This window comes from Leuresthes tenuis, unplaced genomic scaffold, assembly GCF_036924035.1.
Source record: "Leuresthes tenuis unplaced genomic scaffold, fLeuTen1.0.hap1 SCAF_12, whole genome shotgun sequence".
In the NCBI taxonomy this organism is placed as follows: domain Eukaryota; kingdom Metazoa; phylum Chordata; class Actinopteri; order Atheriniformes; family Atherinopsidae; genus Leuresthes; species Leuresthes tenuis.
Window position 1 is genome coordinate 14,669,089 of NW_027325366.1, and position 25,882 is coordinate 14,694,970.

General features: G+C 39.3%; 1 protein-coding gene across 4 annotated transcripts in view; it reads right to left on the reverse strand.

Annotated features, from left to right (window-relative positions):
• Positions 1–1,027: 1,027 nt before the first annotated feature.
• The window catches only part of itprid2 (ITPR interacting domain containing 2), a 54,090-nt gene continuing 29,235 nt past the window's right edge, over positions 1,028–25,882 (reverse strand). For 2 of the 4 annotated variants that reach the window (XM_072396567.1, XM_072396568.1), the window contains exons 7-22: positions 25,680–25,719; positions 25,454–25,549; positions 23,617–23,764; positions 22,694–22,754; positions 14,244–14,351; positions 13,258–13,627; positions 12,510–12,714; positions 11,915–11,966; positions 11,016–11,098; positions 7,696–9,474; positions 7,247–7,306; positions 6,899–7,023; positions 6,661–6,775; positions 6,491–6,556; positions 6,045–6,386; positions 1,028–4,030 (exon numbers count right to left, since the gene is read on the reverse strand). In XM_072396567.1, the coding sequence (XP_072252668.1) occupies positions 3,923–4,030; positions 6,045–6,386; positions 6,491–6,556; positions 6,661–6,775; positions 6,899–7,023; positions 7,247–7,306; positions 7,696–9,474; positions 11,016–11,098; positions 11,915–11,966; positions 12,510–12,714; positions 13,258–13,627; positions 14,244–14,351; positions 22,694–22,754; positions 23,617–23,764; positions 25,454–25,549; positions 25,680–25,719 (3,758 nt within the window). In that variant the 3' untranslated portion in view covers positions 1,028–3,922. The remainder of the gene's footprint in view (positions 4,031–6,044; positions 6,387–6,490; positions 6,557–6,660; positions 6,776–6,898; positions 7,024–7,246; positions 7,307–7,695; positions 9,475–11,015; positions 11,099–11,914; positions 11,967–12,509; positions 12,715–13,257; positions 13,628–14,243; positions 14,352–22,693; positions 22,755–23,616; positions 23,765–25,453; positions 25,550–25,679; positions 25,720–25,882) is intronic. The other 2 variants (XM_072396569.1, XM_072396570.1) reach the window with 2 other exon arrangements.

The window sequence follows — 25,882 nt, forward strand, 5'->3', positions numbered from 1 at the left end:
TTGAATGATAACATCACCAAGTGCTTTACAAGAAGGGATAAGGTAAGTTAGAGTGGATAGATGCTCAAGAAAACACAACAATAAAATGTGTAGTAAATGTATCTGACACTGCTTCAAAGAAGAAAGATTTGAAGGTCGGTTCAAAGAGGGCAAAGGGTGGGCAAAGAGTTTCCTAGTTTCTAATGGAAAAAGGCCCCATCTCTCTTTTATTTCCTCTAACTGCGATCTGGGAATAGTTAGAGAAAGGCACTATTTGTGGATCTCAATGGTCGAGTGGGAACATGGCAGGTCAGTAAGTCTGAGATGCGATTTGGGCCAAGTCCATTTAAGGCTTTGAAGACTTTAAAATGATAAGAAATCTAATAGGAGGCCTGTGCAGGAAGGATAGCACAGGGTTGATGTGTTCATACCTTGTATTTGTTACAGCAGCTGCAGCATTTTGAATCAGCTGGAGACAAAGCCTGCATTACTTTTTATTAGTCAGCAAGTTGAAAGAAATGACCAGATTTTTAGATGGTCTTAAGCTGGACAAAAAAAAAAAGACAAAATATGCTTGACTTGAGTATCAAAATTAAAGCTAGATTCAAATAGTACTTCTAGATTCTTAGCAGCTGGGAAGTTTTATTTGAAAGACTGACAATACTAGAACCAACATGAATAAAATAAACTGGGTGACCAAACAGAATAATCTCCGATTTATCGTTGTTGACTTAAAGAACATTTTGGGTCATGCGGAATTTAATGTCAGATAGACATGTACAGCCGAGTGTGATCAACATCAAAATAGTTATGTACATTTTGATCTCGAATAAGCTGGCCAGGAGGCAGCATGTAAATAAAGAACAGAAGGGGGCCAAGGACTGTACCCTGTGGTATGCCACAAGTCAATTGGGCCATTGACAAAGTGAAGTTATGCGTTACCGAAAAGGTTCAACTAAGAGCTAAATCCTTAATTCCAGCCCTGTACTCTGAATGATGCAGGGGAATGTTGTGATTGACAGTGAACATTAACACACAAATTCATCTATACTGAAAATAAATACATCTTTATTATTCTCATCTCTACAGAGTGACCCCTCCCTACATCCCACTCATGGCACATCAGTACAAAATACACATCTTTATCATCATTAGACGTCAATAGAAATTAATAACCACCAACAGTCAAACAGTAAAGTGTAATTAGAAGAGTGGATTCTTGATCTGAAAAAAATTATTTGAACATGAAAAAAAGAAGAGAATCAAAGCTCAAAGTCTCATTCATAAACACTTGGAGCATTCACATAATCGAAAATTGTTTTCAGATATTCAGGTCACATGTCGACACTTGAGGCAGCTGCACATGCTGCAAAAAACAGGTAAATAAATCTGAAAGCTCCCATTCTTATTAATCAGCTTCTCTTTGAGCTTTGATTCACAGTTTCCAAACATCCAAGCACACTCAGATCTGCTCCCAACAGACAATTAAAATTCTGATGTGAGTCTGTGTGGAGGTATTCACAATCATTGCCCTATTAGGGAAAAAAAAAAAAAGTGTTGTGTGACTGCATTTAGCTCCCATAGTTACCATTTTGTTGTCTTTAAAAACTAACTAACTTGACTATACATTCAAAAACCTGTGAGGCACCACAAATAAACTAACACAGGCAATAATGCTGAAGAAAGTAGAGGTTCATTGACTGCAATCAATTAGTTTAGCAGAATCTGTGCGAAAAGGAAGACATTTCTCTCAATAAGACCAGCAAGCCTCACACTTTTCTGTATTAGAGATGCATCACGTCAGAAATGTTAGCTGTGATCTATTGATATCAATAATAGTAGAATGTAATCGATATGTGTTCACATTATTGCACGCAAATTTTTCATTAGACAAAGTGAAACTAACATGCTAACACGACAAAAGAAAAAAAAATCCCTCCCTAAGAACAGTTGCAACATCATCGTTCTCATCATTGTTGCCATGACAACTTACCAAAACCAATTACCTCTAAGCCTCAGTATTTCTATGAAATCACACACTGATCACCTTACATACATTGCTCAGCTCCAACAAACACACGGACAAAGTAAAGACATGTTTTTGAGAGTCTTGAGCATAGTTTCATGCTAACATACCTGCTAAAAGTAGCAACATTTCAGGATTATGATTTGAAAGATTTGCTCTAATTACAATTTATTTACCTTCATTAATCCAATAAAAGTGGTCACATATTTCATCTTTTCAACATAACATTGCCTGATTCTAAAATTACTGCGATCGAAATATGTTTCAATTACATCATTTGTTTGTTTCATGAGCTGATGAGCAGGTGGTGAAATGAACAGAAGCATGATGACGATGATGATAGTGATGATGTATCATATTTCCTACGTATCTAAATCAAAAACTCTTTAAACCTTTTAAATTAAGGGTAAATGTGCATGGAATGAGCAACTTTAAAGAGGAAAAAGCTCAGTTTGCCTCTGAGCAGACTCAAAGATTACAGAACACAAATCCCTACAAGGGATGACTGCAGAAAGGACAGAATAGAAGGAAAATTAAGGTATTTTTAGTATCTTTAAAGGGGTGCTAAGACATGTTAAAAACTTGATTCATGGAAAATTAAAAACATCTTGACTCTTCCCCTGGTGGCACCTCTCTATGAAGGATTTTTGGTTTTTGGATAGCTGTCTGTGCGATTTCTGCCTCCACCTTATCACCATGAAGGAAATTAAGAGTTCCTTCTGAATATATAATACTGTTTTGCTTATTTTTTTCCTGCTCAAGAATATTTCCAGTAAAATTATTTAAGAATGACAGAATGAAATAATTCAAATGTCATATTTCATTGCACTGTGCAGCACAAAGTAAATCAAGTCGAATTACAAAACCTAAGTTTTACTACAAGATTATCATGGTCAAAAAAAGTTCAAAATAACAGACCAAGGCAAGATCAATGGAAATCTGGAAAAAAAATATTCCTACAAGGCTAATTTTTTTTTTTTTTTTTAAAGTTTTGTCTCTTTTCTTGGAGTTAAATCACACTCAAAATAGAAAATAAAGAACTTTGAAAATGGAATGGCTGATTTGGCTTTTTGTATCATTTTCAATTCAATTTAATATCTTGATTATCATCAGTACCGGTATATTGTGACACTCCTAGGCTGAAGTAAAGTTTAATACTCGTGGGCAGGAGGCACAAATTTTAAAGACGGATATCTCAAAAACCTACACAACAGCAAGACGAGAGGATCGACATACATTTTCATCATATGGACAAACCCTGCAGTTTGATTGATGCACTTTTGAACACTGGCTACATTGAGTTTGTGATATTTGTGGGTGTTTTTGTGTTATATTCTCCACTGAGAGAACACAGAGTTAGAGACAACTCTGTGTTTTAAGTAAAACTTGCTGATTATTACTTACAAACTATATGACTTCTGCTAAAATCCAGAACTGCTCTCAGTGAGATCAGGCTAACTTGATGCAAGATATTAGCAGGACTGGGATTAGTGGTGGAGATACCAGCAGCAGTACTAGTTGTATTAGTGGTAGTCATGGTAGTTTGACCACAACAGTTAATAAAGGAGAAACAGGATTAAAGAAATGGACAATAAATCATCGCTGATGGTCTAGATTGGGGTTCCCAGCGTGGATCACACCACGTTAGTAGAAGCAACCAGACTTCTCACCTGAAGCTCTAACTAACGACAAGTGCTTTAATAGCAGGAGGGGGTTCACAGGTGGAGTGAGTGGGGTTTATCTCATGCAGGTGACGTGCTTGGTTCATCATCAGTGTTACAGACATACAGTGCTACAGACACAAAGAATTCCACAGTGTTACTCATCTATACAGTGTTACAGACACAGTGGTGTTGATCAGGCTGTGGTTTCTAAGGCCGGAGGTGATGGGGAAGATGCTCTGCTGTTATGTTATGACTACAGGGGGTGTTGCCTGGCAGGTAAGGGTGAGCCCCGCGGCGATGCAGCAGCCAGCAGCTCGCTGTAAATCTCACGTTTCACCTCTTTCGCCACACTCTCTCGAATCTGGAAGATGTGAGACAGAACTGGTAAAAGACTTTGAACACCTGATGTCATCTCAAAAAGGAATCAGAACATTACATAAAAAACTGCACATAAGGGGAGCTGAAGAAGAAAAACAAACAAAAAAAAAAACATACTGATAACATGATGGGAAACAAACAAAAACAAAGAAATTCTTTCATAAGTTGCAAACAATTACGAGTGTCTGTGTCTGTGTTGCGTACATTCATACGACTCTTTTTGACCCTAGTGGCCCTTTTTTTGGAGGAAAGTTTGGAATGTTCCATCTCATAATGATTGATTTCTCCGCTGCTGTCAAAGCTGAGAGTTTGTTTCAACAGAGTTTAAAATACATTGAATTATCTTTTTACAGGTATCCAATGAAGCATGCTTTAAAGTGCAGCAGATACTGTTCTGCTTAAATCAGGGATCAGAGAGATAACTTTTAGTCAAAGAGGTTATGACATCCATCAGAAGTCATTTATATTTGGCAGTGTGGATCTGCTTTGGTACATTCCTGCTTCTCCATGTATATATGTGAGAAGTCTGAGGCCGGGAGTGCAGCATCAAAAATCTCCCAGAGGACAGAACAAAGCATGCATCAGTAACAATATACATGACGCGGACTTACTTTGAAAAGAAGGCGTTGGGGTGGAGGTGGGTTGCAAATCAGCTCAAAGAGAAGGCATTGAGGGCAGCCAAACTAAACGAGTTTAAACAGCGAGCTCTGTGTTTGATCTGACAGTTGTTACAGTGGGGTGGTATTGCAATCGAGAGCTACAAGGTAAAGTTCTGGTTTATGGGCTGATTTTGTGTTCTGCCTGATCCATTTTCAGGGTCATGATTTCCTGCCCCAGCTGTTGAGGCACACCGTGGACAGGTTTTATACAATTTTAATTGTTGAAATACTCTTCCCTAGTTGCAAAGTTTCCAATGTGGCGATTTGTGACTTTTCTATTTTATTTCATGCAGCAATTGGTAAGAAAAAACAAACAGAAGCTGCAACAGGGCTTTTTCTTTAGAATTAAATCTTGTCTTTCCTTTGAGGCCAAAAAGACACGTGAGGCTGTCACTCGTTTTCGTGTTGTCATCTACATGCATGCTTCTTTCACACTGTTCACATAAACCAAAAAGCTATCACCACTGGATGTTTGTATTCTCAGCTCGGATAGTCTGCCATATCCTCCTGTGGGCTCAAACAATGACAAATTCAAATTTATAAAGTTACTCTTGGCCTTCTTCCATCGTATCTAAAGATCTAAGTCCCCCCCAAAACATATGGGAAATTATTCCCTCTGCTCCCAAAACTTGTTATTTTAACTCTTGCTATAGCCTGTACTAAATTGGGGGAAATAGTCTTTAAATATGCTGCTGCTTACACTTGGCATCAGCTCTAAACCTGCCTGAATCTTAAAGAGCAGGCCTTACTAAATGACTTTAAACTAACTATAAACATTCTAGATGTGGGACTTGACAAGCAAACAGTCTGATATCTTTTCTTTAGTTTTGATGTTTATAGATTTGATAGCTGTTTTTGTGCATGTACATGTAATAATTTTTTTGGATATATATGTGTGTATTGTTGTGTGTATAGAACTATTGCTTTTCTGAACTGCTGGCTGCCTTGGTCAGTGTTAAAGAGATTTTAAAGTAAAGGTTTAAACTGAAAAAAATTCATTCTCTGTCATTTTTGTGAGATGGGGATGATTTGAAACAAAAACCATGACTTAATTTGAGATGGTGTAGTTAGGATTTATATGGATGTTTTACCAGAGGTGGAGCATGTTTCAACTTAAAGGAATAACTTCTTAGGTCTGGATGCATCTGAACTCGCGATTTAAAAAAAGTTTTTTCTTTTTTATTCAGACTTGGTGCAGATATGTGGCCCCAGACTGTTCTTGTTTGAGAGGGCAGCGGGAAAAAAACCCCAAAATTTTTCTCCTTGGTTGCATTTGTAGATAAACAAATATAGAAGTGTGAGTCAGAGCAGGACTTTCGATTAAAGTTGTGATATTACCTCTCTGATGAGCTGCTGAAAGTTCTCCACTTTGAATCTTCCGGCTGCTCCTTCTTCCTCTAGTGTGTCTTCTTCCCCAAACCCTTCTCCTACTTTTCCCACTTCCACTCCCTCACTGTCTCTCTGTCTCTCCCCCTCCTCTCCCTCTTCAGTCAGTGTGTTGGGACGAGGAGGAGGAGCAGGGGTTATATTGATCGATGCCCGATACACTCCTTGCCTCTGCTTGGTATCTCCTCCTCTAACCGGACTGGACGAGCGAGTGGAGGGGTTGGTGGAGGGGCCATGGCCGTCATAGGAGAGCTCAGATTGGAGAAAGAACTGCTCCCTGAGGAGGTCAGACATCTGGATAGACCGGAAGACACACAGGAAAGAGATGTTTATTAAGACACACATTGGCATTTATAGCTTTAAATGACTAACGAGTGTGTATGTCTTTGAGTGCAGACCGGCTCCATGGCTCTCAGTGCAGATGCGGTGGACAGACTGTCAACACTGCTGCCTCTGTCAAGACCCTGAGTAAGACAACAGGTATTACAGTGACCCATATTAGGTCATGATTGTGAGTTTATTGAAGACATGAACTGTATTGCAAATATCTGTTGATTTTAGAAATTACTCTGTGTTGTGAGTGTTGCGTCAGCTCTATCAGTCTATCTTCCAGCTGTTGTTCCAGCTCCTGAAGTTCCTCTCTGACTGCTGACCTTAGAGACTGAAGCTGCTCCGCCTCCAGCCTGTAAATAAGCACACAAACACACACAAAGTTTGCTTTGTTTCATAGTGTCAAATATTATCTGGGTCCAGGTTACTGTGCAGTTTTACTGTGCAGCATGTATGTGTTTGTCATTGTGTGTCACCTGTCGGCAGGGCTGAGGTGTTTGTAGACTAGAGCCTGCTGTCGCATGATTGACAGCTCGAGGTCCATCATCTGATTGCGGAACATGTTCAGATTCCGCCTCTTCTGCTGAAACTCTGCCAAAGACTGTAAAGAGATACACACTTTATTGATAAAAGCAACAACTGGATGGAAACATTGCTGAAAACTACTTGTATGTACACTTGAGATTTCCCAATTAAGTGATTTTTTTTATATATCTGGATTAAAATACAGTGGAAATGTGTAACTATAGGTCTTCTGGCAAACGTAACTTAAATCAAATACATTTTAACTGCAGGAACAAGGGTATCAAATAGGGTCATAGTACCTGGTGGCTGGGAGTAGCTGCTCTGTGGTCACCGAAAGCATCTGGAGTGCCATCTTGGTTCTAGAGGGTGAAGAATAACAACATCAAGACAAGCAGTGAAACATAACAAGAAGACAAAATTATATTTTGTGGCAAAAAACTATAGGAAGGGATGTCATGGCTGTGGCTGTTGGACTGAGAGTTCTGCAGACAAGAACCAAGCGGAACAACTTATCAATCATGCACATTTTTTTGCCATAAAACTGGGGACTGCAGCTTTTGTTTAAATTTTACTTACCAAGCGGGCAATGCGACAGATAAGTAAGATAAGATAAGATAAGATAAGATAAGTAAAAATGCCAACCAGTTACTTAACATAAAGTAACAACATGGCAAGAGCTAGAACCAAAGTTGTAAAACAACACTAACACAACAATTAGTGGCAAATTAAGTGACTCAAGAGGACCAACCTGACTCAGACTTTGAACCGTTCCCCTGATCTCATGCAGAACCCGCCTCAGCTGCATCTCTGTGCTGGACGGGATATGACCGGGTCCTGAACCTGGAGCAGCAGGAGGAGTGAGCCCAAGGTAAGAGTTCTGAAATGGGTTGGGAGAAGACCCCAGACTGGCAGGGAAGCCTGGAGCAGAATGAGCTCGACCTGGGTGGAAGCTGTGTTCTGGGGCCATCGGTGGATACTGGGTGGTGGAATGGGGGAATGCGAAGTGTGGGCTCATGTTGTAGCCATGGTAAACCTGGCAAGGTGAGGCAAACTGAGGAGATGTGTAGTAAGGTGGTTGATGACTGTATGGATGGTTGTAGCTGTGGTGGTGCATTGTGGGAGTGCCACGATGTAAGTGAGGAGATGTGGAAGGTGGTGGCTGATGCAGGTTGGTAAGACTGCCGTGTGGGGGTACTGGGGGAGTAGGAGGGTGGTAGAGACTGGTTAGACTAGAATAGTGGTTCAGAGAAGTGTTGTGGTGATTAAGGAGGTTAGGAGGAGTAACATAGGAGTGATATGGATGAGGGTTTAGACTAAATGGGTAAGGGCTGGAGTTGGACCCAAGACTAGGGTTGGGACTGGGGTCAGAAAACAGCGCTGACGGACTGGGATTTGGCAACATTTGGCCGGGATTCCAGTTTAGCCTTTTTTGGTTGGCATGCGTTCTCTGTGGAAATTGGCTAGGATGCTGCTGAGAGGACGAAAGATCCGGAACACTCTGGGTGCTCCAGGAGAAGGGGTTGTCTGCTGGGGACCAATCGGGAGGAGGGCTGGAGCTCTGTAGGGAATAGGATGATCGCATCAGGTGGCGAGGGATGGGTTTAGGAGGGATGGCAGCCGGTGGATTCTCTTTTGAGCCAGGGTTTATAATCAAGGTAGACAGACAGTTGCTCTGTCCACCGTCCTCCTCCTTCTCCTCAAGTGTCTCCTTCTCCTCTTTGTGTGCTGCGTCCTCCTGAGTATATTTAAAGGAGTACCTGGGTGGGGTGCAGGACGCCTGGCCTTGTCCAAACTGGACCCTGACAGAAGACACAACTCTGGGTGGAAGGAGCGAAGAGGGAAGGGAGGAAGACCTCTGCAGTTGAACGCCACGTCTTCCTCGTCCCCCTCCTGGAGTTTGAAGTACATCTTTGCTCTGGGGGTCGATGTGCTGGCCCTTCCGGCTCAGCGGGTTCTGTTTGGCTCGGCTCAGAGCGCTTAGAACTGGAGAGGAAGGAGGAGGAGGATAAACTGAACTAGAATCATCCAAGAAGACAGGCTTAATATGAGGCTCTGCTCCCTCTGTGTGATCTGTGTTTGTTGTGGTCTCAGTCAGGTGCTCAATGTGTTGTCGTTCTTGTTCTGACTGATTCTGGGTGTGTTGTAGGTCCAGTTGTGGTTCTTGCCCAGAAGCAGACATACTCTGGGTACTATCTGGTTGTGGTTCTGTGTCAGGATCAGTCCTGTCCCCATTATCAACTTGCTCTCCATTCTGAGCCTCATCCTGATGTACTCCTGCAGGTCTCTTCTTGGGGAAGTGATGAGCCCTGTACTGTGGAACCTGCTCTGAACTCTCTTCAAGTCCGTCCTCTTCCCTGGAGCTTCCTCTCCTATCGGCCTCGGTAGCACCAGTAGACCTCATCTCTTCCTGTCTGCCATCTGGCAGATCAAACGCTGGCTGGTCCAGTGCAAGGGGCGTTGCCACGTCTTGTGAAGGGTGAGATGTCACAGTGGTCTCACTGTCACAGCTGTCACAACTCTCCTGCACCTGGTTATAATGAATCAAAATGTAATTACCATTGTTAAAAGCAGGACACAGCTCCTAAAAGTGCCCTTTATTATCAAGTTATTGGCTGAATGATAGCTTTTGCCACTTTAGGCGAATTTGTGAACAAAAGGTGAGACTGAGACTCACTTAGGCTATCATTTAATTTTGATTTTTTCAAATTAGCATGTAATTATTCATAATTACAAACATTTTGCATTTTTCAGTTTGCAAACTGAAAAGCTCTATTTTGTCCTTATTTGCTGCATCAAACATACAATGTTTTCAGAACTGCTGCTTTTCATCCTCACATTTTCATCAGCAGTGTATTTACTTAGATGTTAGATGAGAAAAGTTAATAAATGGACTGGTCATTTTTTCTGTTTAATTTCCTTCCTTGAGTTTGCATTGTTTGTGTTAATCTGAGCAGATCCCACTTTGCATGCAAGTTGGGTTTTCACCATTCCAACAAATTCTGTAGTCAATGACAAAAAAAAGGACTGCAAAAAGAAATCTTTCTCATGTGTCTGCTCAATGTCAAATCTAACTGAAACACTGGCACAGAGCGACTAGGCCGGCCCAAACAGAGGTACTCTACAACTATTGTGACACTGTAGCTCCTGAATAACAGGTGAGAGTGTTACACTGCCACACTCGTGTTCTCCTCTTGAAACACAGATTTCAGTCAGCATAACAGGATAGTGTAGTGGTATGATTGCCACCTTTCATGTGGGAGATCTGGGTTCAATTCCCCTGCATGAAAGGTACTATCTCCAGTAAGGGTCCTTAGGCAAGACCCCCTTACCCTATCTGCCTAACTGCTAACTGTAAGTCGCTTTGGATAAAAGCGTCTGCTAAATGCATAAACATAAACATAACAAACTGTTAATGACTTCAAGAACAACAGTGAATGGATTTAACTGTGCTGTTTATTCACTACATTGCACCCTTCAACAGATGAGAAAAAAATGTCAAACCTTTCAGGGTAACATAGACAGAACGAAAGGTTCATGTTTCCTGAGGGTAAGCCCCAGCATCATGGATTTAGGATTCATAGTATTGCTTATGTGCAGATTAGCCTTCAGTTTATCAAAGAAAAACTTTATGCAGAAAATAACCTGGATGAAATACTGGAGTCAGTTGTTTAATCATCCATCCAGTGCATCACACAACGTGTTCCAAAATTACATTATTTGACCACACTCTGATTTGGGAATATCTTGCAACTTACAATATTCAGGATCTGAGAAGAACTACCACAAATCCAGACTTGGATACATTAATTCTTTAAAACTATCCTAAATAAATATAGTGGTATGTTTTTAAACTCTATGCGTATACTTGAGTAAAGGCACTTTTTTAGCAGAAATATGAAAATCTTTACTGACATATTATTATAGATATGATAGTGTCAAATTGTCCACAGTAATACAGCAGTGAGTTGTATTAGCTGCTTTTTACACAAAGCTTTTTGCCACTGCAGCAGCCTGATTTGTAGTTGTATAAAAAGAGGTACATGAAGTCTACTAGAAAAACAAACCAACCTTGAGGTAGCTATTGGAGTCGACAGAGGGCTCCTCAGCAAAACCGCTGCTGTCTGACTGCTGACTGACGGTCCTTGATAGGTCTGAGACATGAAGAAAGACCAAATTTAGTCAACTGATTAGAAAAAAAACAATAAAGATCATATCTGGAGTACTCTGTCTGACCTGTAGATGGCAGAGAAGAATCATTCAAACCAAACATAAAACATTAATATAAAAAAAGCGGGACAGTCTGTTCTCTCTGTGATCTGAGGGAAACGAGACAAGGAAATATTCATGACGCTCAGACCTTTCATCCCATTTATAAGACAAGTGTTGGGTTCTTTTAAATGTCAAGTCTGAAGACATTTAAGTGGCAAGATGAAAGCTTGGTTTGGGGCTCAATTGTGCCGCAGCAGCTAATGTTTAAGTAAACAGATGAAAGATTAATTTTTGATGCTTATATCATTTTCCCTTGAGATAAATTAAATATTTTTTTCATTCAATTTCATTTAATGATTTAATGTAAATTTCATAAAAGTAGACCTCAGAGTTATCTGTTATCTGTTCAAAAGAACACCCAGCAGTTAAAGTTGCAGTCTGCAAACTGTAATATGAATGAGAAAAAAATCAGTTTCCATTACTATGCAATTGCTTTGAATCAATCGTTATGGTTTCATTGCTTTAGAATGAACAACTTATATACATTTTCACAGAGAGTCATTTTAAGAGTCACATTGAAGTTGCTTGAACTACATTGACAAGTAGTTTAACCTACAGATAAAGATTAAGTGTGTTGCTTGATGGTGGGTGGACAGCATTTGAGAGGGTTGCCATCTCCTAATTGACAACTTGATGTTAGAAAGTGTTCCACAATGTTACTTTAAGTGAGATGAAAACCCAGTCAAAACAGTACTCACCGGTGGTTCTGGATGTTCCGTGTGGCAAAGCCTCATCTTCGTTAGTATGAATCTAACACCAGAACGACAAACACCAGAGAGCGTTTAAAGGAAAGAAATAAAGAGTAGAGGGTCAGTAACAAACAGGATGCAAAACAGCCCGAGGCTTTTCATTAACTTCCAAAACTGTCAGATTTCTGCAGCTACTCTGGGCAAATGTGATTCTCCTTGACGGGTTGAAATGGCAGGAAAGGTAAATGCACACTTGGTCTTCATTTATTTCTTCAATATTTCCCATTTATCTCTTACACATGAATAAATATTTACTGAACAACCAAGCAAGCTTCTGCTTCCTGGAAAACTCACATCAACTAACATTTCATTACTGGTGTTTTCATTAAAGGAAAATATGATTTAGTCCTTATTTGCATGAATTTGACTGGCAGAGTACATATTTACTGACCATAAAGCAGATGAAAATAAACATCCATGTTAATGAGAAATAGTTTGGTTAAAGGCATCAGCGTAGACTCTGTGAAACCTGTGCGTGGGAAGAGGTTATCCTCTGATCTAAGCAAATACAGTATCAGTGTGAGCAACACGGGAGAACCCGTACCTCTTCCATGTCAAAGGAGTCTGCGTTTTCTGTGCGAAGCTGAGCCAGCTGAGGCGGGGCGAGGGTGGATAGGGCTTTACCCGGGGTGAAGGTAAGGTTCTTCTCTTTGGCCACCTCAGGTCCCTCCTCCTCCGTTCTCTGTTTGGCTGACTGAGGATCAGCTGACTCTGCCTGACACTCTGGTCCAGTTCTGCTCTGTTCAGAACTGATGGGAAAATGGATGCTAGTTAGCAGAAAATATACAAAAAAGAAAGCATAAGTGGTACTGAAATGTACTTCAGATCTGAGTTACTTGTACTTTACATTTATGGTTTCTCTGCTTGCTACTTTTTCCATAGACTCCTTGTCAGTTTCGTTATATACACACATCAGCATTATGATGCTTTCTCAAAACTTTTTATTGAAGTTTACTATCCATTTTTTTTTGCTTTCTGTCCCCCATTAATCATCTATCAATTCGCCAGATTTGTCTTATGACCCTCTATAGTGAACAGACCCTAAGGTTGGCAACCAGTAGACTAAAGTGTCTTCACCGTGTAAAAAGCAGTCAGTTCCAGTTCCAAGTTCCAACTCCAGCAGCTCCAACAGTAAAATCAGTATTGACAAAACAATCACTTTGATTCTTTATGTACGTCAAACTGATCTATTTTTGTACTTTTACCCAACAGGGTATAAAATGCAGAACTTTTACTTGCAATTGACTGTCTTTATGCATTTGCCAGAATGATATCCAACAAATATAAATTACCTGCTGTCTGTCAACCGATCCGTCTCTCCATCACCGCTGGTTTCCTCGGTAACAGTCGCTAAAGAAAAGTTGTCTTTCCTGCGGATGGGTTTCTGATTAAACGTCTCTACCTGGTGGTCAGAGTCAGTACTATGTCGATCCTGTTCTGGAGAGGCGTGGGTGTGGCCGTTGATGTGTGCGTGATCAGGGGTGGCCGCCTGTCCATTCAGCTGCGTCTGCTGGTTAGGTGACTGTGCTTCAGGGGGCTCAGAGGCAAGTAGGTTGTGTTTGCTGATGTTTTTCCTGAGGAATTTGGCAACATTTCGAGCAGAGTTGCTTCTCTTAAGGGGAGGCGATTGCTGCTCCTCCTCAGCTCCTCCTCCCTCACCTCCTGAGAGAAATACAAACAAAGATCTGAATAAAAAAGCACTATCAGATTTGTTTTAAACATATGTTTTTGTCAGCCGACTTGAAACATTTGATATTTTTCATCCAATTTGTCCAGTGAGAGCAGGAGACTGATATGATATTTGTGAGAAAAAACAAACAAAAAGAAAAACAACTTAAATTTCTCATTGGCTGACAAACAATTTTTTTTTCATGAGTTAAAATAATTAAATGTCAAAAAAGTTTGTGGATGCTGATAAACATGATGAATTGTCACTTGTTTTCATCAAGACAAACAAGCATCAAAAACTTGTATGTTCCTAGCTGAAGGATGATGGTCAATGAATGCGGTTTAAATTAAAATGGAACTTTGATCCTAGTATTACTATTATGACATAACGATTATTTACTCATGGCCGTTCAACTTTTCAAAAGCCATATCTCAGATTTTTGTTTTTCTCAACTCTAATTTGTCAAATTCTCAATTTTAGGCCACATCCTTATAGGCTTATTTAGCTATTCAACAATCCAAAGCCCCAGTTCATCCATGGTTGTGCCTCTCAGTTACTCCACACTGACCTAGACTACAAACTGTCCTTTTGTGTGGTTGCTATAGTTACCTAGTTCCTTGGAGCTGATTCGTGGGACAGGCTGCCCAGAAACCTGACTGTAGAGCTGGAAGAACTCGTTAGCAACCGTTGTTAAGACCTCAATTTGACGGAAACGACCTGAGAGAGACCGAAACAAAGAAACAGTCAAAGCTTTTCACTTTCAAAACATAAAAAGCAGAAAAATGTTCAACAGAAATAGAACAGACAGAAATACTTTATTAGGCTATACTGTATTATTCCTCACTTTGCTGTCAAACTGTTTCAGTACATGGTGTTGTTTATTCCACAAGATCTTGGAAACTCTCTTTTGAGATCTTGGTCCATGTTGACATAACTCAACATTGCAGATGTGCCTGCTGCTCAGTTATGGTGCCAATATTCCATTCTACCACATCCCAATGATGTTCCTTGGGATTCAGATCAGTAACCGACTGCAGATGCCACTGCACCCCACAGCAGACTACCTCATGTTCATGAAACCAGTTTGAGGTTACTTTGACTTTTTGACAGAACATGTTATCCAGCTGAAAGTATCCAATAAAAGATGCTACACTGTGGCCATAAAGGGAAGCGCATGCTCGGCAACAATTCTCAGTTGGGTTGAGGAATTCAAACCATGACTGACTGGTATTAAAAGTGCCAAGAAAACATTCCTCATAGCATTACAGTACCAGCAGCAGCCTGGGATGAGGACATGAGGCAGGTTAGATTAATGGTTTCAGGCTGTTGGTGTAAAACTATAACCTACCATCTGCAGCCTCAGCATTACATTTTTCTAGTCTTAGCTGTCCAGTTTTGGTGAACTGCAGCCTCAGATTTCTGTCTCTGCCTGACAGAAGTGGATGCCTTCCATGGTTTGTCTGAGCTACTCAGCACAGTCATAAAGAGTGATTATATGAGTAAACTCGTTGATTATTAATTAATTTACACTGTGGAGAAAATCCCAGAAGATCAGGAGATTCAGAAACACTCAAATCAGTTAGTTTGGCACTAGGGATGCACCCGATATTTGCATCGGATATCGGTCCCGATATTGACAAACTATAGGATCGGTTATCGAAAAGTACAGCCGATCCATGGCATCAATCCATTTTCTTTTTTTTAAAATTAAAAACTCACTATTGCGGTCCACGCCTCCCTTGAAAAATGGGAAACTCTAGCATGCTTGTTGTCGGTTTCTCTGCACACTGTCGGATGCTATTTACATTTTCATTAAAATAAGCTAAGGTAGCTGCCACATATGTTTATCTTCATCTATGAGACCTACATTTATCTTCCAAAATGAAGCTATCCAGCCCGTGTTTAATCTCCAAAAAGCTGCAGGTAAATGAATCGGCTAGTGTTCTTCTACCGGTATGACAAGAATTTTTGACCGCAGATCACCTCAGCAGACCTGGGCTGGGCTGCTCCACCGCTCCGCTACAGGTGAGGCTGGTCTGGACTTTTCCCACCACTTCGGAGCAAATGTGCAAACAAGTGTTATTTTAATAAACTGGCGGCACAACGGGGAACTAGGCGGCTACACTAAAACTAAACTAAACTTTCTCACACGAAAAATCTTTAATACTTGATGTTACCAGCGCTATAGCGTAATTTAAATCAGAGTTAAGGTGGTTTCAAGTGATCTATAGCGAGGGGAGGTTCAGTTCCTGTTTATAAAATAAAAGCACAAATTCCATCCTTATGGTTTTCTTTATAATAAAAGAAAACGGGTTTTACTTTTGTTAAAATGACCAGAAGTGCCTTACTCACTACGGCTGGCTTGGGTAGCAAAAACTCTCAAACTCTCTTTTTCAGAAAGCCAAGGGAAATCAAGTGCTCTTACCACAGCTGCACAATGTGCCATGGAGCCCAGTCCAGCCCAATCAGATAGCCTACTGCCTTTCCCAGCCCAACCTGTCCTGTAAACCCCACACAGCCCAGCCCTTCAATGAGTGTTTCTGTTTTTGTTGTTGTTCTGTTGTGTTTTAATCAAATTAAATTGTTCTATTCATATACCTTGAGGTTTACTTTTAGCTCAGTGTACAGAGTCGTTGAATGTACATTTACAATGTAAAAACTATTCTGAAAAAAAAGCTACAGTGTTCTGTTTTATTTATTTAAATGTATTTCTAATTTTTATTTAATCTTATTTTATTATCAGCTGGTTCACACATTTTATTAACAAATAAACAATGGTTCATTCCTTATATGTAGATATATTATTTTGTTTCATTTTAGGATGAGTTTAGTTAGCAAATATTTAAGTCAAACCTGAAGTCTTCCACATTGTGAGGTATACAGTTTGTACATTCAACAATGGTATCGGATCGGTATCGGGTATCGACCGATATGCAAAACTCAGATATTGGTATCGGAATCAAAAAAGCTGGATCGGTGCATCCCTATTTGGCATCGTTAGATTCTATTGACAGCAAATGGATACATGAGAGATTGATCAAATTCAGGGAAATGTTAAAACAATTCACAACACTGACACTACAGGAGACCATATACACATCAGCAACTACTGAGACACATTTTTGTTTTGTTTTGTTTTTTTAAATTGACATAGTTAGGCTTGTAGCTTCGTCGTACCCTAACCGCTTCTGCTAAGATATTAAGCGGATGACCAGAGTTGTCTATTACAGTACCTGTGGGACCTGCAATGAAATTTCTAGCAGATCTCGGTGATGATCTAGTGGCAAAAAAGTAATCGATTTAAATGAAAAAAAAAAAAAAAAAAGGTTTCAGGACAAAAATTATAATAAAACTTATAGCAAGTAAGACAACAGTGTAAGAGTTCTCTGGAATATTTTGTCCTCCAAGCATATCAGAAGTAAACTGAAGGTGTATGACCTTCTACTGAGAAGGGTGATACAAGAATTAAGTAGAATTTTAACAGAAGTCTTGTCTTGTCTGGGAATGGTTTTTATACGAGTTGCAGCGAGACTTGAAGAGCAGTGATCTGAGATTAAATTATTATATAATAATAATATAGTAAACCTAACAAAGCTCATTGGTCTATTTTTTTTACACCGTCTTAATTTAATAAGAGTTTGGAATTGAATAATTTTCTCTAAACACTAGAAAATAGCCTAATGTTGGGACTGAAGACATACGTCAGAGATACTCCTCCTTTTACCTCCTCCTCCTTCTGTGGTTGTGTAAGTTGTGCTGTCAGTGTCATCTCTAACAGGATAATGACTTGCATGCTTTCCTGCCTTCCCTCCCCTTTTCCTTCTCTCGCTGTTTAAATACTTGTCAGTCGGTTATGAAACACAGTGTCTTCTGCCTGTCGCTCTGTAAACACCTTGTGACTTGCTTTTGTGTCATCACCTTAAATACAGTGCTGCAGTGCTCTCACATATTCTATACCCTGTGACTTCATACTCTTCAGGGTAACTGATTTAAGAAGATTTACGTATTTAATCTTTGATGAAGGACTGAAACCTTTGCTCTGAATAGAATAAAGCCATTTTAATTACCATCTCTGTGACAATAAATGACACTGACAAATAAAATATAGACAGACATCTGCACATTAGTTATCCATTTTGGACAGACAGCAAACATGAGGAAACAAAAAATAATCACACCCTGAACTAGATAAGTCAATACAAAGCATGCTTTTTCCCCATGAAGTGACCTGCAGACAAACATAGGACATATTTCTAGTATAGCTGGATTGTAAGATTCAATCAGAAAGTCAAGAACAGAACTACTACACATGACCAAAACTGCACAAAACAGCTTAATTAGAAAATAGAAATGAGGTTAAGAGTTAAAAAGACAGAAAAGAGGTGAGACAGGGCTAAAGAATGAAGCATTGCACAAACATAAAAACAAGCTGCAAAAACAATTGCAATGCCAATGAAAACCTTTGTCACCCAGCCTGTTATTGAGTTTTTTTGCAGATATACTGAATAGTTTAATTTCAGCATTCTCATCAATGCTGTCTCCAGCGTCAGCCGCCAGCTGGTCAAGAAAGTGGGGTCTTTAGTGGCTATAGAGTGCTAACTGGAGCTATAAGTAGTGGGACTACTCTACCTGGATTCACCAATGGGGCAAAAATATCATTTAAATTAGATCATAATGTCTCCCCTTGTGTGCAGCATGCGGAATCGGGATTCCTTTGCTCATTTTTCTGCCCCAAAGAGACCAAAAAGATGAGTGAATAAGCAATTACAACAACATGCAAAGAAGTCTGTCATTCATATTTCATAGTTATATCACTCACTAATCCACATGACTACAGAACCTCTTGTTGAAGCAGCCAACTGTGTGTGATGATAGTAATACTGTGCGAGTGTGTTTCCTGCTGACTGCTGACTCTGCGTTAATGCTCATTCTGAGGATCCTATAACAGGAAGTGAGGGATAAGCGAAAATGACACGTACTCCGTTTTTTTTCCTCTTTATCCCGGGAGATTTTTTTTTTCTGATGGTGAGAACAGAGGTTACATAACAAACAACAACACACACATGAATGTGTCTGGGATCCAGGGAACCGATGGTATAATATGAGAATGTTCTGGAAAAGAAGAAAAGCTTCTGGGCACCACACACTCGTCTGACTGCAAGTAGTTTTGTAACTGTTCTCTTTAATAAAGTTAGTTTCAAATCAAACTTTATTTGATGAATTGTGAAGGCAATGTCACACAACCATCAGCAATTGATCAGGAGTGTGGAGCAGAAAAAAAAACAGTTTGACATTCTTCACTATTTTTAAATTTTTTTGTTTGTTTCTTTAAATCAGCTTCCATGTCCACAGAAGCCCTCAACAGTCAGATTTTCTATTAGCCCTCCAGTACAGCCTTTAAGCAACTATTGGTCAAGTTATTATGGATTAACTGTAATCCACCACATGAAGAGATATTTTAATGCATTCAATGTCATATAGATATATACATATATATAAATAAAAAAAATTAAATATGGAAATAAACAGGCTGTATGCTGCTAAAAATATGCTCCTGAGACATCACACAGAGGACGGCTGAAGAGATAAATGTCTTATTATGTGTCATTTCAAACAAAAATGCTGAGTAGGTTAGTATGTTTCAAAATGTTTAATCCATCAGCTGATAGTTCAAGAAGCATCTCACAAAAGGTCGTCTGTAAAAGCAGTTTATAGGATGATGCAAATCATTTGGCAACATGCGATACCAGTGCATCAGAGCGGGTTTGTTTCTTGATCAGTCAGTCATGAACAGCAAAATTTGTAGTATGTTGAGCTTGACGTCATTCACTCTGGGAATCTCTTTAATTCCATCTGTACCCGTTTGTCATCAACTTGAATGTCATCGGCAGCCTATGACAACAGATGATACAAATACTCAACTCAGAACTTCCCTTCACTCAATGCTCACACCTCTTCTGGTTTGTTTGCATCATCAAACAAAAGAGGGAGTCTCATTCTGGTGTGTGGCAGAAATAATATTTCTTGTGCATGTTTACTTCTCTGGTGTCTCAAATTAAGGCATGTTCATCTTACCTTTCGGTTTGCCTGCACGCAGTCCTGCAAAAGCGCTCACATTTCAGATGTGAATAAGAAATGAGCGATCGCAGCTGTGTGTGAGAGGCTTTCCTCAGTTTGCAGCCTGGTGGTGTGATAATGTCCTAAATATAAAACTCCCTCGAACAATAACTTATCAGTTTCCTTAAACAGTTCACCGCTATTTCTGGCTGAAAAAACAAAACAGCTCGGTTAAGGGCAGCTGAAGACTACAGCAAAACCACTTTTTCAATGTGAACATAAGTACAATAAATATGAATTGTGGCCATGTCATGTCCAGAACTGATCATAACTCAAATAGGTGACAAAAAAAGAGCCTTTCCAGTCATACCACAAAAGTAGAAGAATAATAAACAGAAAAATACTTATAGGTGAAGCCAAAGTTTTTCCGATAGTAAATTAAAAAACAACTTTAGTTTACCAAAATCCCCTAGAAACCATATAACATAATCAAACACTAGTTGTGCAATAAATAAGAACAAACAAACAATCATCACATGAAACAACAGTAAAAGCCAGCCTATCCTGCGCAACCTGATTTGAAAGCCTATGGAAAAAGGCTTTCAAATCAAATTGGTTTTAGCTGTGTCTTGAAACGGTCCGGCCAGCCCTTATATGAAATTTTAAGATTTTCCAGTGTCAAAAAAGGCTCTGTCACCTATTTTCTTGAGCCTAAATCTAAGAATGTCCAAGTGCAATTAGTCTGTGGACCTCAGAACTACAGCCTCACACCCAAAACAGAGCACTGACCAGTAGGGTGGCACCATGCCATTTAGACTTGAGCAATAGAATTTAAAACTTCATCCTGAAATTAACTGTAAGGCAGTGTAGGAAGGCCAGTATAGGTATGTTGTGACTGCCAGAAAGCAGACTGCTACATTTTATGATGTCAGATCTGGACGAACATACAAAAAAATTACAATACGCTAAACAAAAGGTAAAGAAAGCATGAAGTACTTTCTCAAAGTCCAGCGGTGGGAGGTTCTGTTCACCTTCCGAATAAGCCTTAAGTGAAAAAAGGTCATCTGGACAATCAAGCCTATTTGTTCCATTGTTGCCTATTATTGCCTATTGTTTTGCTTTTCCATTTATGATTTCTCATCTCCAAGACAGCTCAGCAGAACCCTGTCAGGAAGTGTTGCCATTAGTATATTTGTGCTGAATTTGTAAGTCATTAGGAAAACGAAGAAAGGAGATGTTCTATTTTAGAAAAATAAATGGACCCCATGGGAAGCATATAAGACAATGGGGTTCAATGAGTAGCCTTGAGGCACTCCACTTCTAAGTGGGGACATAGTTGAAAAAAAACTTCAAATGTTTCTCTTCAATGATCTTTTTAATAATCTTGAGTTGTTTTCTTGCCCTCCAACCTTTTGTTTTACATAACACCAAATAGCTTGTGAGTTGTTAGGTTATCTGAAGATAAGAGAATCAAGCCGTGATCCAGAGATAGGATGGGAACAATGGTATGCATGAGCAGTCATACCCTCCCTGCTCTGCAGCATGTTCTTAGCAGTAGAAATCCAACACTCAGGTTTATATGTTTGTGACCTCTGACCCGAAGAGTGAACTTAAAGAAATGGAAACACTGATGAGAACTTTGTGTTTATGAATTAGATTTTAGCCCTACAATGTAAAAAAACAGCTTTGTGCAGACTCTTAATTACTTGATACCCTGCACTATCAAACTGATAAGTTACCCTTAAGCTCTTAAAATGTCTTCCTATAGGTTTCATGAACTAAGTGTGCAATACCAACTTTGATAAGTATTGTTTGCTGAGCAAACTAAACAGGTCAGGGACTTTTTATATGCCCACAGCATAGCAAACAACAGAAACCAAATGTTAAGAGACAAAACCACAAAAGGAAAAGATGAAAAAAGGCAGGACTTGGAAAAAGTCTTGGAAAGTTTTGAAAAAACTAATGAATTTAGGGGAAAACAAAGTTGAGATGTATAAAAGCAGACACAAATTCAAGTCAAATCTGTGGTGCTCGTGTGTTTTGAAAATGTGCTGCTGTTCACAGATGTACTTAAAAGCTGGAGATTCTCCCATAACAACAAAATACTTCTAGACACACTCTTTACTGATTCAGTTTACATCAGTGGTACAGTTAATGTAATGAGGAATCTATTCCTTAGTCTAAAATGTGTTACTTTTATGTCCTTTTATGTTTATCTTTACCACATTCATTTGGTGACCCCAGAAATTGTTTCCCAAGCCTTTTGAATCATTTGCTTACACGAGTCAGTTGCGTTGTGTGTCAAATTTAATGACCGTTTCAAATCTCAGGGTTGCAATGAATAAATGAAAACTGGACACTATATAGCATGTTTAAACAAAATGTTAAAATCATTGGACTTGCAATTATAAACAGTCCTGTATCCCCAAAATTAATAGGGACTACTGATCAAACTGTTCAACAGTCACTGAGAAGTGGAAGCAATCAAACCTTTACTGACATGAAGTACTTTCAGCAATGTAGCGAGTCGTTTTCTTACACTGAGAGGAGCTTTGGCAAAGCCTTTTTACAGCACCAGGACTGTTAAACTGTCAAGAAGAAGAGAATCAGCTGTGTGAGAGTGTGTGTGTGCTCAATTAGCAAGCCAGTACCTTCATGCCGACACAACTCTGAAAACAAAAAGAGGCCAGGATATTAGGGGAGTAGATCTGTGTGCGTATACGTGTGTGTTTTGGGACAAACAGATCTTTGTTCTTGCTGGCAGTGTTGTCCAGGCAGTTGGCGGAACAGCTAAAATAGCTGAAGGACCCCACAAAACAGCACAGTAATACTGGTGGCAGGACGTGCGCACAGTCATTAGGCTTCACCTCCTCCATCTTCAGTTTTAGGAAATGAACCTCTGGGCTTCTCTTCACAAACACTCGCGAAATGAGCAGTTCAACTGCTGAAGATGTACAAAGTGTAAACGCAAAGACTGGTGAAGATAGCGCAGAGGTACTTACTCGTAAGAGCATAGTTTGGGTTCTCCAGTTCCATGCGCTGCAGCTGAGCTCCCAGGTAGACCTACAGAGGAGGTGATGTCATTATAACACATTATCACTGAATGAAGACAGGACACAGGCTCCTTGAAAGTGGTGATTTACTTGTTCAAGGACACATTAACTGCTCACAGACAAATAAGGCTCACTGTACTCCCTTTCTCCTTGATAGGTTTGCATTTTCTCTGTGCTTTAGAGAGAGGCAGAGCTGTGTCATGACAGAGTAGTATCTATAAAAGAAGGCCGCCACAGTGACCACAGCACAGATCAGAGCAGAGTAAGCTGTGGCTGCTCAGGCACAAGTATGAAGCAGCTCTTTCCCCAGAGTGACACCAAGGCTGACAGAAACGGGCCATTTCTCCCTGATTATGACTGTAGTCTAGACTGTACTTCAGTTGTACAGACTATGTTTGTTTTATAATAGCTGTAACTAATTTCATGTGTTTCTCAACATTTTGTGCTCTGGTAACACATCAATAATATACAGCATTAAGAAAATCACACTGAGACTCAACTACTGTCATAACCAACAGGCTTCTTTATGATATGTGTTCACTTGTTTATTGTTAACTATAAGCCATAAGTTTTGTTGGCTTTGCTGTCATGGGTTTTGTTGTGTTCCTTGTATAGTACTAATAGTGTTCTTTGGGTTTCCAGGTTGAACATACTAGTTTTCCTTACAGCTTATTTTTTAATTCAAGTTTCATTATGCTTATTATCTTTTGTTACCATCTTCTGGCTATGTTAGGTTGGTCTTGATTCTCCTGTAGTACTTTTTTTTTTCTAACATTTCTGTGCATTCGTCTTAGTGCCATTTTTCTAGATGGCATCACTGCCTGTTTTATACTGTGTGTGGAGTGTGTTCCCATGGGATTCTGTTTGTTTACCTTGATGTCGATGCCTCGAGCTGAGGAGGTGCCGTTGAAGAACCTGGAGGGAATTTTGGAAGACAGGTCAGGCTCTTCTCGACCAAAACCCAGATTTAAGAGTATTTCCTCAGGGTCTTCCTCATACAGGTCCAGTAACTCTGAAACACTGTGGAGCGACACAATCAGGCAGTTAGAACCAAAGTTAGTCAGTGATCTGTTGAATTAGTCTGCTGGTTAGTTTAGCCAGTACATGGTAATTGATGTACTACAATTAGCTAGCTGCAAGTCCACTGAGGTGTATCCACAAAGTAACCTTCCTGACATATCATGTATTGCTGCCGTTGCGCTTGTTACTACAGATTTTTATTTTAGCTATTGCAATTGGAAATGCAGGAGTTAACATGGTAAACTCATTATTCTTATAATCAAAGTTGCCCCCACTGTAGTTGCAATAGCTGTCTTAAAATTTGATTTACTTTGTTCAGCTATGGATTATTTGCCAAACAACTTTGTGGTGGGTTGTAGAACTGCCAGTAACTTTTCTGGGAAAAAACTCTGTGACCTTAAGGAAGAAAGAAAGAAAAATCTAACAGAAATTACAAGCACTAATTGAAATTAAACTAAATGCAACTCAGTCTTGTGACCACAGATTCCCAGAGGGACTTTATGATGTGAAAACCTGGGTTTGCATCCAGCATATTTTTATTAACTTATTTTTTTCCTCAGGACCGGAGGTGCATTTGAGATTTTATACTATCTAACTGCTGAGTCACTGCTGTAGCAGTAAATCATTTACATGTTTGTTTTGTTTCACTGGCAGAAAAAATTGCTCAGTTATGTTATTGCCTCTGTGGGTGTATCACTAGTCTGTTTTGCAAAACAAAATTTAAAAAAAACTGTCACTTTGAAAAAGTCAAGGTACAAGTCTTTCAAATCTTGTTCCAACCACTGAACAACAGAGGATGGATTAGTTAGGCATTATGCACCATCCATGCCCCATTCATCATCAAATGGTGGCACCAAAATTAGATTATTTCCAAAAAGAGGCAAGGTTTCTTGGACTCCTGGTAAATAATAATTCATATTTGTATAATCTTAATTTCCTCTTTTGGTAGGTAATATAGTATACAATTTAGATAAATGGATAAATCTACCAATAATCCTGATTGGCCTAATTATGGTAAAATGATTATATAATTTACAGTGTGCCCTGCAGTTCTGATTTACTCTAATACCTTAAAGTTTCTTCTAAACAATTAATTTTGAATGAAAGAGGTTTCGGTTCAGTGGAGTTGTCTCTGACTACCTTGATAGTAGGGGTTAGGGTTATAATATAAAATAAATAATATTGTAATATTGTAGTAAAATAATATAATAAATAAATAAGTTTATATTTCACTGGTTTGAAAATTCCCACAAAATGGAAACAGTCACACAACATATTTTCATTATTTTTTCATTGCTTTACTGATAAACCCATTTATTTCTAAAATTTTTAGTCTGTGTCTTTAAATTTTTATTTTGTTTCTACAAGATTTTATCTTATGAGACATGAAATGGCTTTAACTGAGCTCAGTAATACAGATAAGGTTTTGAATGTGGAGCTGCATAAATCTTACAACAAGTGAGAATCCAACTTAAATGTTTTACATAATGCAGAGCTTTGTCCAGAATTGTGCCAAAGTGTCCACCAACTGTACACCAGAAAAACAAACCTGAGTCATCAAATATGCGTTTCAGATATGTTATAGAGCAGGGTAGGAAACAACCCATTGTGTCTCCCTTTTCTCCACCTGAGATCACTGCTCTTCATCCTGTAAAACTGTCTTATTTAAAAGTAATGGGGTGAACTGACCTGGACACAGTACTGCTCTTCCCTGATCCAGTGGAGTTCATACTTCTCCCCTTCTCTTTATACCGACTCCTCTTTTGATCAGCTGCAAGATCAAAACTGTATACAACACACGAGAACGCAAAGAAACATAAGCATAACTGGAAACGGTGGTGTGGGAGAACAGCTGTGGCATCAACCAGCCTCTGTTTTATTTAGTGAATATTAAGCGTAAAATAACAGAACTCACCAAGATTCCGTTTTATTGTTCGTGGAATGAAGATGATTGGCTGCAGAGACAAGAATAACAATTATTCAAATATCAATTACAGCAACACTGTTAATTAGTGTGATATTTTGATTCAGGTTTAAAAAAATAATCTCCAAAACAATATTTCAAATTAATAAAATCGTATTGCCAGTTCTAGTTTGGAGCTCAAGGTGTATTTCTTA